This window comes from Coturnix japonica, chromosome 3, assembly GCF_001577835.2.
Source record: "Coturnix japonica isolate 7356 chromosome 3, Coturnix japonica 2.1, whole genome shotgun sequence".
Taxonomy (NCBI): domain Eukaryota; kingdom Metazoa; phylum Chordata; class Aves; order Galliformes; family Phasianidae; genus Coturnix; species Coturnix japonica.
Genome location: NC_029518.1, coordinates 2623069 through 2639493, shown reverse-complemented (window position 1 = coordinate 2639493; position 16425 = coordinate 2623069). Strand labels below are relative to the sequence as shown.

General features: G+C 40.0%; 1 protein-coding gene across 3 annotated transcripts in view; it reads left to right on the top strand.

Moving 5' to 3' along the window:
* Window positions 1–16425, top strand: part of MACROD2 (mono-ADP ribosylhydrolase 2) — a 786342-nt gene that overhangs the window by 716128 nt on the left and 53789 nt on the right. For 2 of the 3 annotated variants that reach the window (XM_015856726.2, XM_015856725.2), the window contains exons 11-12: window positions 3996–4076; window positions 15371–15433. In XM_015856726.2, coding sequence (XP_015712212.1) covers window positions 3996–4076; window positions 15371–15433 — 144 coding nt within the window. The remainder of the gene's footprint in view (window positions 1–3995; window positions 4077–15370; window positions 15434–16425) is intronic. The other variant, XM_015856727.2, reaches the window with a different exon arrangement.

The window sequence follows — 16425 nt, the reverse complement described above, 5'->3', positions numbered from 1 at the left end:
CCAAAAGAACAGATTTAGTAATGCTGGGTACAGACTTACACACTTCTAGATCTCAGCTTTATGAGTAATATCCTACGTAAGCAAAGAGAAGGACTGGATGACCTAATAGCCTTGTCTTCCTTTAACTTCCCCGTTTTAATGCTGCAGAGTCATAATGCATAATGCTTTGAGCTCCATTAATGGAAGATTATTCTAAACTTTAACTTCAGAAGGACTTGGCTTTTATATCCATAACTTCACATACCTATTCGTAGAAGCGTGCAAAATAAGCCCTAATACTGCCATAATTATGTGCGCAATTGCAGTGATTGCATCTGGAAATTACAGAACCGTGTGCTATTATGAGAAGCATAGTCCAGATACGCAGTAATGCTGCATTATTATGCATTGACATAAGTTAATTCTCTTACCATAAAACCAAAACAAACAAAAAAAGACCACACACACATACACACAAAAACGACCTCATGCAAAAGTGTTTCAGTTCTGAAGCTGTTTTCTTCTCTTTGGCTTCAATCCACATGTTGTACCAAGGCCTTTTGACCTCACCTGAGTAAATGTTGCTACCCACCTGTCATATTTCTCATTTAATAGTTGTTCATACATATTTCCCTGCTGGTTATGCCGTTTCTGTCCTAAGCATCCTACTTAGCCCACCAGTTAGTTACTTCAGAAGTGATAGGCTGCTCTAGGGTGTCAGACCAAAGGATCTCATTGACTCTATCAAGAGAAGCCCAACTACAAACAATGATGCATAAACACTCTATTTCCTTGTACATTCCACTGTGTACACGCTCACACAAACTTGGATACTTTTTACTTTGGAGGGAGACTTTCTCTTTTCCTAAATAGGAAACACTTGTTCACAGCAAGATTTTGAAACTCTATGAGAATTTTGGAATAGCTTACTTTGAGAGAAACTGTCAGGCTTAAGTGGTTTCTTAACCCTCTGAATTAGCCTAAGAGTAGGAATGATATCTCCCAGTGTTAGAGCTCAGAAACCTGATCATGATTAGAAAAGCTTGGATTGGTTCAGACACCTATGTAGGTGTTCTGTTTTTAAACAGAAGTTGGCAAGCAAGATTTCATAGTATTTGGCTACTTGCTCTGACAGACATGCACAGTACTGTAAAGCACAAACAGTGAAGAGCTGTATTTTGACCACAACAACAGTCATTGTTTTGAATCCCTTTCTGTCTCTAAAATGAGGGAAAGAGGGAAAGCTGCTAAATAAATAAATAAATAAGCAGTGAAATTGCTATTGTAATCTAATTCTGCTTGGATAACACCTCTGTGTCCGTTAATGAACATGAAAAGGTTCTATATAGAGTGCAGAAAGACCATTTATTTTGAGATGGTAAAAGCCTCCTCCTTTTCTGTCCATGTGCTGACAATTAAGATATTGGTTATACTAACTAATGTGTTCAGATACTCCTGAAAGACCTGTCTGGACACTTGCACTTAAGCTTGATTGACATTTGACATTTAGGCTTGGAGGAAGCCTCACAGGTTTGCTAGGTGATAAAATTTGTCACTGGAGGGGTGAGTGTTGACTGAAATCCTCCTATTGGTTTGGTCCCCTGATGTGAATCATTGTTAAACCAAAAGGGGAAAATAGCAGGTAGTGCAGAGTGGCATTAGAACCAAAGAGGCCATCCATCAATATGGTCAATTATAAATATTCAGGTTACTTTTAAAGAGAATGGGTGAGTGTTGGCAGGTTTAAAAAGCCTTTAAAAGCCTGGTTATTTTTCAGGATCTCTCTTTTGCACTGAGTTTCTTGCTGAACATCATCATTGCTCTTGAGTAACCTCTGTAAAAGGTTGGCAAAGTGTGTATTTCGGTTTTTTTGCCTCTCCTTTTCCCCACAGTATTACTTTACTTATGGTTGTTTCTGTATTCTCACCTGCCTAGAAATAAATAGTACTTTGATTTCATCTAAATACTGAAATTGAATCCCAAATTCAGATGAATAAATGTAATGACATGAACATGGTCCTCTGTGAAGTGCTGTCAAGAAAGGTCTATCTTCCTGATGGCAAGCTAAACATCAAAGTGTGTTCTACACCACTTATTCACTGATCTTTAAAGGCCCTTCATGCTATGAACTAAATGGAGTTGTATATACAGAAATTCTGTGCTAGAAGCAATTTTTAAGGACAACATTCAGTTTGGGCTTTTAGACCTAAAATGTAATGTTCGTTCCTTAGAATTAAGCAAGTAGAACAAAATTGAAGTGCTCCCATGCTGATCTCCATTTTAGAGCTTATTGTAATTTCTTGCTATCTTCTAAGTTCATAGCTGCTCTTTTAGGACTTACAGTGCAGCAGAGAACCCAGGTTTGCAGGAGAGCAGTAATGTTTCTGAGTAACTTTCTGGGTTCCATGTGAAGCCAATGGTTTCTCTCTCAAAAGAACATAGCATTCCCTTTCACACTGCGAGTTCAGTTTTCACATCCTTCTTTAATTTTACTTGTGCTTCGAAACTTTTAGCACTTCAATTCTCTGTTTGTGTAGGATATGGAAGGGTAGTATCTATACCTGTCGGCAGAGCTGAGTCCCTTATGAGGAACTGTGCATTTTGTTGCTGAGAGCTTTTTACGTATCCAGCTACATAGACAGTAGATGACTGTGTGGGGTATATACAACAGCAGAAGAGATCAGATAGTTCAGAACATTAGGCAATTCATAATAACGTGTAAATTTTTTCCTTCTTCTGTTGTTGTTGTTTTTTTTTTTTCTAGTTGCTAATTAGCTAATTGATTGGAGGTGATTCTTGCTTTCTTTCAGCATGGCGATAGGGCTAAATCAAGAAAGGCCACGTGCTTTCCTAAGTTATCTGGTTATGAGTATTCAAGATGTCTTTTCAGCGTGCATGTAAAATCTGTTATCTTTAGGTTTCACCCTCTGCCAAGCCCTCAGCTGGCCATGAGAACTTGGGAGGTCTGGTGGAAAGTCAAATGACAAAAATGCATTTTCCTATTGCTGCTAAATAGGTTCAGTATATGCAGTGAACTGAGTTTTATGCATCTGCTGTTCTCTGCTTTCAACCTAGAATTTGGTTAAGCAGCTATTTGAAGAATATTCTAATTTTAATAGGCCTTCTTTCATTAAACATCTTAATTTACAAATACCTGTTATGATTAATTTCCAGCTTGGCCTTCCTCCCGTGCTAATGGGCTTTCTGTGCTACCACTTTGTACTTACAGGTCTATCGTAGCAAGCAAACGGCAACTTGATGTTTATGTTAAGATGACAAAAAATCTGATCAAGTTGTATGAAACCTCTTAATTTTTAAAACGTAACTATGTAATTTTACGTGCTGTGAACTTCTGTCACTACAAGCAGTGGAAACCTTTAAACTTCACTGCATCAGTTACTCTTTTACTCAGAAGGATTTCCTTTTCCTTCATCATCCTGTTGCTTTCTGCCTAATGGTTTGGAAGGCCTTATTTTTATTTTTTTTCCCCTCCAAACAGAACATTTCTATCTCATAAAACTTTCATTTCCTTAACTTTACCTTGCTATCAAACTTGATTCCCTGCCTCTCCATTTCATTACCCATTTCAGTCAATATTCATTTGTTTCTGTGTTATTACATTGAATGGAGAATTGAGCTGAGGGGGAATCATTTCACCACAATTCTATAATACAGTTTAATATATATTACAGTAAAAACTGCCTATTAAAAATTATAAACTTTTCTTTTCCTAAAGATATTAAGAGCCTGTTAAGAAGTAGGTCGTTTTAACGTGATCTTTCTTCCCTTCTGTCACGGCAAAGTTAGGCAAGGTCCAACTGAAAGATACTTCTTATGATCCTTTTCTAGCGTGTGATTTAGTAATTAATTTTCATAAGAGAAAGATAGACATCAGTCACTGAATGGAGTACCGAGATAAAATGTACTCACAGTTGTGATATCTTGTGTGGTAAAATTTGATATGATAACACCATTTCAAAATAACATATTTAATATTTTCTTTTTATATTTTAAAGGATTGGACCAGAAAGGCCAGCCTCTGTCTCCCACAAAGTGCAAAGCAGAGCAGGCTGAAGACCTACAAGATGATGCTGAAGGTAGGTGGTCTGACCGCTTTTCAGAGCTATTACTTAATTTTACATCAAGGGAGAATGGCACACACTTGGAAAGTTCCTTCTGGCCTCGGTCATGAGACTTTAATTCTTCTGAGGTATATTTCATCTCAAGTTAGATTTAGATTTACAAAAGCAATTTTTACTGATTATTGCTGATATAAAATGGTAAAATGTTGCTGTTTTATGTATAACCTGTTCTGACTTTACATAATTAATAATATAAAATGTAATGTTGTGCAGTGTTTGCATCACGGTCATTGCTTAAGCTGCTCAAGTAAATCAACTACCCACAGCAATACATGGAACAATAAAATTCTTGTTTTCTTCCTCTACAAGAGAATTTTACTGTGTCCCTTTCTACTTCACTTATGGTGTATATGGCTTCAGACCTCATGCGTTGTACTACATATTTCCATGGTCAGAAGTCACAGATGCTTACCATTATGCCTGTGTTGTTCTGAAAAGTGCTTTCCTGCATTTGAGTCTTTCTGAGCGCAATCTAAAATTGGATCAAAGTGTCTTTCCCTAATGCGTATCTCATTGGTAGAGTTGCTAAAAGATGTTAACATCAAAGATGTAATTTTCAATGTAGAGTTTGACTTTGCTCTTCAATTTGTAGAAGAACAAAATGCCCAAATGCTGGAGAATTCCCCCTAGGTGAAATAGTTAAAAGGATGAACCTTAATCTTTAATCCATGACAGTTCCTTATCATGGATTCTCTTTGACCTAATGTTCCTTAAGTGACACATCTTATTCTGTACCTCAACCGGTGGCTCCATGTTCTTCATCATTTTGACCTTGTGCTGTGCTTTCAGCTCCTAAAATATTCTGACTAGGGTGTAGTGTGAGTCATAAAGAGCAGAAAAATGTTAACATCTATCACTTTAAGTAACTGCTAGTTACATCCTGTCACTAACATTGTGACTGGTTGTTAATGGCAAGTACTTAAAGCAATAGCTGTCATCGCCTGGAAGGTGTGGGGGGACCCAAGAAATCTCATCCTGACTGTTCTTCGTTTCTTTCTTGTTGCACTAAACCCAGCTGAAGGTAAAATACCAATGTATATTTGGAGTGGAGAATTCTATGATGACAAACCGCATGTCGATTTGTATGCAGGCTAAATGGGGTGCGGGATCGTGGTGTCATTTTCCATATTCCTAAGTATTCCATAAGATATATACTGATGTGTGCCTAAAAGCCTTCATTGTGTCTTAAAAAATAATATCAAGAGAGGCAAAAAAAGAAAAAACTAAAAAAGAAGTTGTAAACTCTTCTTTCCATTGGAAATGGAGCTGATGTTATTCCACTGCTTCCTTGGTTTAGTGAATTCCGTCTCCTCATTTGCTATTCCTGTCAGTGTTTTCCTGGTGACCTACAGTTCACTTCGTAGAGTACAAACAAACGCACTGGAAGGATGGAGTAAATAGCATGGCAATAGAATGATTGCATTACCCTCGAGCTGTAAAATGTCTGAACTCCTTGAATTTGATGCCGTACAGTAGATTTTTGCTGATGCAGAGTCGAGGCCTGTAACACATAATCACTGCTGCGGAATGTAATCTGGCTGGTGACAGACTCCTCTTCTCCTTAGGCAGAAATCAGGTCTGTAGTGTTCAGGATTGAAAGCTTCTATTTAGACTTGAACAATGTGCAGGGGGAAAAAAAAAGAAGAAGTAATTAAAGTGTTTGTTGAGGGGGGAGAAAGCCAGATCAGATCTCAGCAGTTTTACCTGTGCCTATGTTTTGAATAGCTCCAGACACTGAAGTCCTACAGAGCTGCAGAGTGGCCGGAGTCTAGTGTAGCACACCTGTGGGTTATTTCCATTTAAGTAAATAGGATTTGCACGCATTTGTCTGAGAACAGAATTTAGTTTCTGTCATTCTAATTATTAGCTGTTGGTTTTGGCTAATTAAAGGAATTGCTATTGTGGAGCTTTGAAGATCAAGAAAGCTGTGTATGTGTGACGTGAACCAGAACTGCATGACCACGTGACTGAATGATTTTGTTTAGATAGGTAGGGATCTGGCTTCCCTTCCAAGAGGCTGCCTTTATTATTTTATTGTATTTTGAGGGATAAAAAAATGAAGGATTTGGAGGTAGCTAATATATATAAGCGGCCTCAAAACTCAGTAAAGCTGATCTCTGGCTGACGCCAACTTGATTGAAGTTTCCTCATGGTGAAACTGAAGTGCTTTGTGTTCTGAGTGTTTGAACCTTCAGGGAGTTTGTATACTTTGTGTACCAAAAATTAATAAATAAATAGATAGATAAAAGCTTTAGCAATAAAAGCTAGTCCAAAGTGACTTAAATTTAACACAAGATATTATTTTCTCCTTGGTGCCATGACCAGATATAAAATATTTAACAAATACACACTAAGGCCCAGGAAGAACTAAATGTTTTTTATCTTCCTCGTTGCTGCCAGCATTTCTTTACACCAAAGGTGGGAATACAGCTTGCTGCTTTTGCAGCCTACTGCCACACGTACCCTCATGGTATCCTGTAGAAACTAATCCATTGAGTTCACTAATATTCCTCCAATAACATTTTTTTGCTGCACACCAAGATGGTTCACTGGCTAGGGGTAACCGAGCAAAACCTTTCCAGTGCATCTTAAAATCTGTGCAGACGATCACAGAAAGTAGGCTCCTTCATTTCTGCCCTCTCTGTAATCAAGGGAAGTTGAACAAGTGGCTGTATGTAAGGAGCTTGTTTTGCAGTAAGCTAAGATAAACACTTGACATGCTAATGAAAGCAATTTTGTACAGAACCTCTGAAGTATTAATGGTGTCTGTTATAATGCTATTAGATATATTGTTCTCTGCATTTGGTCTGTTGATAGTGAAATGCAAGTGTGAACTGCATAGCAGATTCTCCTGTCACTTGCTGTATTCAGTAGTTTTTCATTCTAGTGCAGGTTATTATCTAGAGAAATGAATGGTCGGGATACATGGGGGGATCATTCTTTACTGCCAGGTTACCTGCAGCATTTCAGGTTTTACATGTGCAAACATGCAGAGTTATTTAACTATTTCTTCGTATATTTTCCCTGGGTCCTGCTGGCTGGGAAAAATAAGCCAATGGTGATTGTGCCTTTCCCATAGTCAGGTGAACTTGGTGAACTCCGAGGTGAGTAAAATATTTCTGGCACTAAAGCAAATTTAGTGCGTCTTCAGCAACTTCATAACACTGTCATAAAGTAATGGCATAGACAAAATGGAGATACTTGTCACAGCATTGCAGTCATGAGATAGCAGTGATGCCAAAGGTCTTGTTTTCATCCTTTCGATCTCTACCAAGTAACATCAGACTCTCTTTAAAGAAGGCTAATGAATTTCAAAGTGTTCTGTCTCTTTTTCTCTCCTAACAGCCTCCTATGTGGTCTGAACAGTGAAATGTATGCTGTAGATTTTCTTGATGCTGGGAGAAGCAAAACTATTTGCCCTTTTGTTTCTTTCTGGATTTCTCAGTGAGATATAAAGTGGAGCCTGTCCAAGAGCTGCACCGTCTATTCCCTCCATGGTCTGCAGGTGATCAATATTGTATCAAAGATGACTAACACAGCCAATAATAGCAGCATAAATACCAGATCTTTCTCCTCTTCCAGGAGGAAGATAATCAATCCATGCAGCAAAAGCCATTGCTATGCCTTCCCAAGGTCAGGATCCTGCTTGTTCTCTTTTGAGGGGTGTGAAGACAGAGCTGGAGCTCTGCAAGTTATCTCACTTCAGCTTTTCCCTTGAGCTTCTCCCACAATGAAGTGCTAAGTTCTTTCTGATAGATTGATAGGCTGTTGGTCCCTCATGATCCCCTTATCTGAGACCCAGTGTATGTGTGAGGAGCAAGTATGTTGGAATTGCTCATCTGGGATGAACTTTGCCTGCTTTCTGTTCACCTGGTGGGAAGGAGAATGGTTTGATAGATAAGCCAAGCTAGGAGGGTCAAAAGGAACACAAATCACCTTGATGACAGTTGGTAGAGTTTGTTCCTTTGCCTGATAGGGTCACTGCACTACTGACCTCCCAGCTTTCAAGGGCAGCATCAGGTTTTCAAAATGCTGTTCATCAGTGTTGGGACTTCAGGGCTCAGTAGCAAGATCTTGCATTACTCTGAATCAGTTGTACTGTGTCTACAGGAGAAGTCATCCATCTGATTTGAGTGTGTAGTAGAAATGAGTCCAAGTAGAGGTGCATCTTAGCTGAACAGTGCTGTAGTTCAGTAGGTCATGGCTGTTAGGAAGGATGCTCATTCTAAGGGGAGCACCCTCACTCCGCATCCCTTTTCCAAGAAAGATTTGTCAATTGACAAAAAAATGCATAGTTTTGGGACTAGCTAATAAACTATTTTTACAGCTTAATCCTTCAGTTGCAACATTAGTATAAGACTTCTTCCTTCTTTACAGCACAATTGCTGCAGCTTTGCTGCTTGTTGTTGGCTTCATTAGGAGGAGGATATAATAAGTGCAATGGCAAAAGTCATAGAATCATTGAGGCTGGAAAAAAACACTAAGATCATCTTGTCCAAGCCCAACCCAACCTCACCAAACCCACCAACCATGTCCTTCAGTGTCACATCTTCACAACTCTGGAACACCTCCAGGGACGGTGACCCCACCACCCCCCTGGGCAGCTGTGCCACTGCCTCACCACTTGTTGGGAGAAGAAATATTTCTTAATATCCAACCTGAAAAGATACTGAAGTCAGCAGTTTTTTGCTGCTTTCCTGGGGTTGCAGCGGGTGTACATCTGCCGTGTGTTACTTCATGTTCAAAGCGTCTTTCCTATGTTCCTTACAACACTATGTAGAACCTGATTCTTGGTCCCTTTAAGTATGGATTAATATTAAGCAGATTTGACTTCTGATTAAGTTTTAAAATTGTCCTTGTTTTGTAGCAAACAATTCTTTTAGCATTTGAGAAATTACAGCTACGTTTCTTCCTTGCATCCCACAGGGCAGTAATATTCTTCGATAAATTTCTGCTCCGCTCATAGTGAAAATGAACATGTAGACATATAATTATCCTTCAAAAACACACACTCTTGTTCAGCATTAAAGTGCTACTTCTTATTAAGATAGCTTAGAAGTTACCGCATTCCTTTTGCCACCGAACTAAGCCCTTAAATAAAATTTCACATTAAGATAAAGTACTTCAGACAAAGTGAAGCATGTGTATCAAACATGTCTGTAAAATGTTTCACCTTCATATAGACTGGTTATATTTAAAGTGATGCCATTAACCCTTATCCACTTTGGCTGATAGATTCTTTTTTTCACTCCTGTTTTGAAGTCTGCCATCTGTCTTGACTGATTACAGCTCTCACAGTATCAGGTGATCACTTTTCGCTTAGCCAGGGGAAAAAACAGGACGTTATCTGTGTATTTACTTGTTATTTGCTCTCTGAGGAAACCCTTCTTTGGAGATTCTTTTCATTGCTGGAGAGGCTACTGCCATTGCATTAGGTTGTCTTTTAGGTTTCTTTTAGCAGGCAACTGCATGCATATGTAAACTGTAGTTGCAATTCCTTTCTCATTTCTAATAACAGTAAAGCAGTGTGATTGTTTGGGCCCAGCACAGAAGGCACAGTCATACCCTTCATTTTGAAATGCTAATGCAAAATGGTGCCATAATTGTTTTGGTTCATGTCTTATGCCCTCTTAGCAGGTGTGGTCTCCTACATGTCTTCCCTGTCTAACCATATAACCACTATTACATTCCTCCACCACACAGTCTCAGGAATGGTATGCTCTGGAGAGCTCAGGCTCCCAGAAAATGCCTGCTTTTATTTGCTTTGTTGGAACACTGGCAGATTGTCAGAATTAGCGATGATCAGCATCTTGGGCAATGAGATTGTAGATAATTTATTGCCTGGTACCTGTACTGCAAAATCTGAGCTATGGTGTGTGTCACACAACAAATTACATCCAGCAAGAAACTAAACTGCCTTGTGTGATGTTTGCAGAAATATTGTGGATTGGGATAAATCTTAGCACAAGCAAAGCATTTCACTTGGCTCTGAAACTGTGGTCCCACATGTTGCCCCCTGGTCCTTCCCTATGCTGGGAGATGTACCATGGTGCTGAGTTACCTGCCTTGTGATCCACAGAGGAGTGAGGTTAGGGAAACACATCACAATTGCGGTGGGCTTTAGCTTTTGCTCCCGTATTTCTCAGGACGCTAAATAATGAAATACAATAGTGTTATTTTAAACCCCTGAGATAATCCCCACGAGCTGTAGCTCTCATTCTTTTCCCACACTCCCCAAAAATGCTTGACAAAAACACTACATGAAAATAAGAACCTGTTATTTATTACACTGACAACTTGGTGAGTCTCGGTGTGCTGATGGAGAGTGTTCTGGGCTGCATCTGCAGTGAGGTAAAACTGTTCATACAACAAGGGGAGAATAAGTCTCATAACTCCATTAAACAATTACTGCCGATGATAATTATTACTAACCCTTCTTTAAATTCAGTCGTGTTTAAAGTTGACTTTAAAAATTGTGATTTAATTAAAAGAAATGAAAATGCAAAGCAAAAACGTTTGATAACCTCAGGCCACGGCCCTAATGATTTGTTTTCATACATTTGCAGTTCTACCATGATGGCGTTTGTGTGTATGTTCTTTTTGTTTTATGTCTGATATCATTTTCCTACTGGAGTTGTCTGACAGTGGTTGCTGGCTATATGAGCTTGAGTGTGTATCCAGATCCATGTGTTCTCTTCTCACATCACACGAGTTTGTTGAAGTCAGCAGATCTGCTCCTGGGCAGAATGCAACAGCTGTAAGATCAAGGCCTATATTTTTAATTTTCTCATTAATTAGTGTCCCTGTTATTGTGGAAGGACCTTCACATCATTAGTGCGATTACCGTGGCAATGTTTTCATGCTGCAAAAAAGACGGTTCAGAACTGTGACATCTTTTATCTGCCAGATCTTGGTTTGCATTTGTCACAGAAGTGTGGCCCAGCTTTGAGAGAAATTTTCAGGCCAGACCATGGGAGATTTGTATGGCTGCAAAGCAGAAGCCATGTGAGTATGTAACAGGGTGAGAAGTGGAACTCGGGATTGTGATGCATACACAGATATGTGGGAAGGACAGATGAGTTATGACTCTCAGATACTGGCCTTCTGTATCAACTATTTCCACTCCAGATAGGAGGAGGTATTCTGAAAGAGCCTTACTCTGACTACAGAAGCACAATGGCGCGTACAAGTACTTTCTTCCTAGTAAAAATTTTTTACTATTAATAACTTGTGTGCTGGAGGGGTAGAAGTCGACTGGCTAAGCAGAATTTCCTCCTTTGACTAAAAATATGTTATCTGCAATTCTGTTTCCTTCTGAAAAGTGTCTTTTTTACCAGTTTTTGAGATGCTGACATTACCCTTAGCTCTAAACATGTCTCTGACTACTTATGAAGAAAGGGACTGCTGAGGAGGAGTAGGTGTATGAGAATCTGGCATTCATTCACCTCTGAAATGGGAAGGGCCAAGAGGCCGGCAGACTATTAATATTTTTGACTTGCCATGTTTGTCACAAGAACAGTGAGGGATGTAAAGAGCCCTGTGCCTCCAGCCTCTGGCAGAGTAAATGGGAAGAATACTAAAACCTGCTCTGTTTGTGCTGCTGAGAACTTGTCCCCTGGACATTCACAGGTTTCTTGTCTCAACCTTCTCCCATGTGACCGCCGGCTTATTATTTATCATATCATCTGCTTCGTTTTGGGGCACTATCTGCAGCTGACACATCACTGTGCATGCTAAGTACCTCTCCTTAATATAATACAGGCAGACACTCTTAGAGCATCCAGTTTTCTAGCTTAGTTCAAAATGCTGTGTGCTGTGCCAGCTTGCTGAATGTGCTGATTTGCCACTGCCTGGCTTGTTTGCTACCATAATAAGGATATATGCTATTTGGGGGAAATTTCCATGTTGATCCCAAAGAAAAAGGCCAAGAGGGGGAGAGCGAGCTCCTGCCATGCAGTAGTCAGCTTGGCAGAGGAAAATATATGGCCAGGAATAGGTATTTTAGTGTCTGATATGCTTCTGTAATTCTGAAAACTCCTGTTTTTTCAACTGACTGCCATGCAGGAGAAAAGAAACAGATGTTCCCATTTGTCTTTTGATGTGGCTCAAAATCATTTACATTTGCTGGCCTAAAATGACACGATATGTCATTCACCGCTTTTTCCATCTCCTTGGGAGTGAGCGACAGATTGCTGTTCAATTACTGGTACAATGGAAAAGCAGATATTGTGGGGAGAGTTTTAATTTAAAGGAAATGTAATCTCCAGTTGCCACAGTAGTGGAAAGAGAAGGATGGCGGGCACTATGGAAGCCACCCAGTGGAAAAGATGTCTTTAGTACTGATGTCATGGGGAAGGCTCAAGGGAAATGCACTGGGTCTGACTTATCTGCCTGGAGAAAAGGAGAGCAGGGGCAAATAAAACTACAGTGGAAAACTGAATTGCTTATCTTCTAAAATATGTTTGTCAGATGCTTTGGGATTAGCCACTTTTCCACCCAACAGTTTGCTTTCTTACTGTTATGTTCTTACTCCACTTTCCCCTTTCTCTAGACTTGATGAGGTTCCCTGGGCCAAGCAGAGCTTAACCTTTCCCTCTGCAAATCACTCACTTCAGAATCACTCACCCACTCTTAACCGTGGCGTTTCCTTTCCTCTAATTGTAGGAAAGTCGCTTTGCAGGCACAACACGTACTTTCACTATGCTGATCAAAATTAATTCCCTTGTCACAGTCCAGTCAGTCTGCTGGGCTGGGTCAGAGTACAAGAGGTGAAACTTCTGCTTCAAGTCTTTCACGTTTGGTGGGTTTGGTGTGGTTTTTTTTTCCTCCAAAGGAACAAAATGAAATGTTAGATGGAAAACATGTTAAGAATCTAATACACAGTGCTGTAATTATCTTTCCATTATTCTAGTTTTAAACAGTGAATCACCAGTGAAATAATAGCCTCAGGATTGACAACATGTTCTAATTAATATATGCATTATCTGTTAATCTGATAAAGCAGGTATTTTAAACCTTCTTTGGAGGTGCAAGTTTGGTTGGCGAAAGTAACTTTAAAATAAGGTGGAAATAACTATGAATGAATCTCCCAGATACCTGATTTTAGCCAAATAACTCATGGTTATAGTCACTATAATAGATATAGCAACAAGTGTCATCTAGAAATGTAGTTTTTCATTGTGAATGCAGTCAGGCAATTGCTGAAATGACTTCCAGTGATATATCCGTGGCTACTATTTTTGCCTGATGTGCTTTTCCTGAATATGAAGTCCTTCTGTGCAGAGCAAAACGTGTTGCACTTGGCCATAATGAAATCTTTCATGTTTTGGCACTGCTTGTTTAGCAGTGATGCAATATTCTCTTTGGATCCAACTTAATGGTAAAGATTTTTCAAGTGTCACTGCACTGCTGTGTTACAGTATTGTATTGAACATACTGTTCCTTTCCACAGCTCCCGATCTAGACAACTTTATCCCTCTGAAACACAGCCTGGTGACATAAAGGATTTTTTCCTTGTTTATTAATTGTGTGTTGTAAAGCCTGCAAAGTCCCAAAGCCGTGTTGTAAGAGGAGAAGGGGGAGAGAAGAGTTTGTCTTCTGGCACAGAAAACTTTCTGGTCTGCATGCAGTCCCTGCATTGTGTATGGACACAGTGATTTAAAGGGAGGGAGAGAAAAAAAACCCAGCTGGTTTTGTCGAGCCTTTTTGGTCATCCATAAAATGCAATTTTTTACAGGTTAGAGCTCACTAACATCCTAAGAAATCACTATATCCAGCCAGCCATTGCAGCTGGTTACAGTTGGTGCAGAGAGCAGCAGGCAGACAGAAGACCCAGTGCTGGGGTGCTGCTCCATCTTGCTCCATCCCCACCGCTGAGAGCTGCTTCATGTGAGCCAGTGGGGAATGCTTCTCCACGAGTCCCATCTGCTGGATGCCGCATGTATTGCCTGCTGGAGAGGGCGAGCATCCTACCCGGGCCTCTAAATGTGAGCTGAGTGCAGCGTCATGCCAGGAGATGTGTGATTGCTGCTGAAACACATGCACTTTCTCAGTTTTTATCCCATCCAATTAAATGCATTTGGGCTACTGCTTTTCTCTTCAGCAGACTCTGTGCTAAGTAAAAGCAAGGAGGCAGTGCAAAGAGCTTGCAACTGCATTGCTTTAGAGAAGCTGCAATCAAAAAAACCCAGGAGCCACAGCATAAAAAAAAATATCATTATTGAACCATTTACAGGCCTGGGAATGAATCTCCTTTCTCCCAGTGTACATGCTCAGCAGTCATTTTTCCAAATGCCTCATTAAGGCTGGAGCTCAGCTGCCATGCTGGAAGAGAGGGAGCACAGCCATCACATCCGAGCCAGCCCGTCTCACGGCAGCCTTTAATGTTGTCAGGAAGCTAAAAGAGTGTTCTCCATCGCTGGAAATACAGATTTCCTGATATACTTCAAATACGGCCAAGCGAAGGTTAAGGGAGCTTGGTGTGGTGTCCATGGACCAGTTTTCCCCAGGGCATCACTTCTGGCAGTGGTAATGCAGGGCTTGATACCTGCCTTCAGTAAGGGAGTGGGAGGAAAGGAAATGGGTGATGAATGTGAACGCAAAGTAGTGGAGAAAATTGGGAATGAAAGCGAAAGCAAAAAGGGGGAAAACACATTAAATCCAGGCGATCTGTCTGATGGTTTATTTCACTCTCTCCGTTGCAGTCATTTCTGATGCATTTTTCTATTTTATGTTAAGTGGCATTGAGCCTTTTACTTTAAAATAAAATTCAGGCAATTCTGCCTCTCCTCTTCTTACCTCCCATAGCTATGTAAGTGGGTTCTGAAATCTGAAACACAGCCACTTCAGGGCTCTTGTGGAAATGTTACTGGAGGAAAATATTCTTGGGGAAAAAAATAAATAAATAAAATCTTTCGAAAATGAGTAGACTCAGGTCAAGCAACATTTTTATCTACTGCAGACAGTGTTTAGGGAAAGCTCTATTTATTTGGTATATACACATATTTCTGATGTGCCTACTAAGGTAAGAATCTTTAATCTAGCTTCTCTTCCCAGCTGGAAATACGACAGCTTAAAATTTTGCTGGTTACCTTTGGCCATTTGTTCAGTTTACCTTCACATCCTTCCCCTTCTATTGTGGGGCCTTCTTGTAAAGGAGAAGTTTGTGCTGCGTTGCCGATAATGAGTAGTGCTGCTGCTGCTACCAATAGGAGGGTACATTGTAAAGGATTGTGTGGTCTTCCCAATAGGTGGTAACAGTGCAGAGGAGAAGGAAAACATTGAGGAAACCGTGGGCCCAAGCCAGGAAGCAGGTGAGTGCTCAGGTCCTTGCAGGGCTTTCGGTTTTGTCGACCTTGGTGAACAACAGCCCAACTCATTGCTTTTGAAGGAAAATGTTTGTACGTTTTCACCAGATTAGCTCGGAGCTTGTGCAGTTCTCCCTTTGGAGGCCGCAGCACCATTCATTGTGAATGAAATTATTACAATGCAGGAATGCAAGCTTCCCTCCTTAACTTCCCAGCTCCAGGTTCCCCCTTTAAGGTGGACTGCCTCTAGCTAATCCTCTAACTAGAGAGAAGTGATTTTCCCTCTCTGCTTACACCAGAGTAGCATGGAATAAAAGTGGGGGGAAAGGAAATCTGGGGAAGGTCTTTCTTTACTGTACACTGGGCTTCTTAGGTTTTTTCAGGCTATTTCCAGGTTTTAATAAATTGTCTGCTTGAGTCTCAGGGGTTATGAAGATTTTAAATCCATATAGGAAGGCATTACCTATACTGCAAATGAATGTCAGAGTTCACGAGCAGTGGATTTTGCAGATGGTATGCTTATAAATTATATATTACAAGTTACAAAGTTTAATATTGTAAAATGAAATGTCACTCCATGGTCACAATAGATTTTCTTCTTTTTTTCTCTTTTTTTTATTTTCTGTTTATGTTTTTAATCTTACCGAACTGTGCTCATTGCAAAATACTTAGAAATTAAGCACTGCATCAGAAGAGCTGAAGTGACAAGCAAAATGCCTGCAAATCCCCTTCTTTTTTAGAGTTTTTTTTGTTCAGTATAACATGTAACATGATTCTTTTCTTCTTTTTTTCTTTCCCCCTCATTGTAGTGCAGGATGTTACCTTAATTTGCAGAGCATGAAGCAGTTTTATTCAGAGCTATTTTTTTAAGCTGACTTGGAGATTGTTATCAATATGTGGAAAACTGAACTGAAGAAGGGACACCTGGTATAGGGCAGGAGGAAAAATAGAAATCCTGGATTCTTGACTAATCTGGCTTGCATACTGTACTGTAGCTT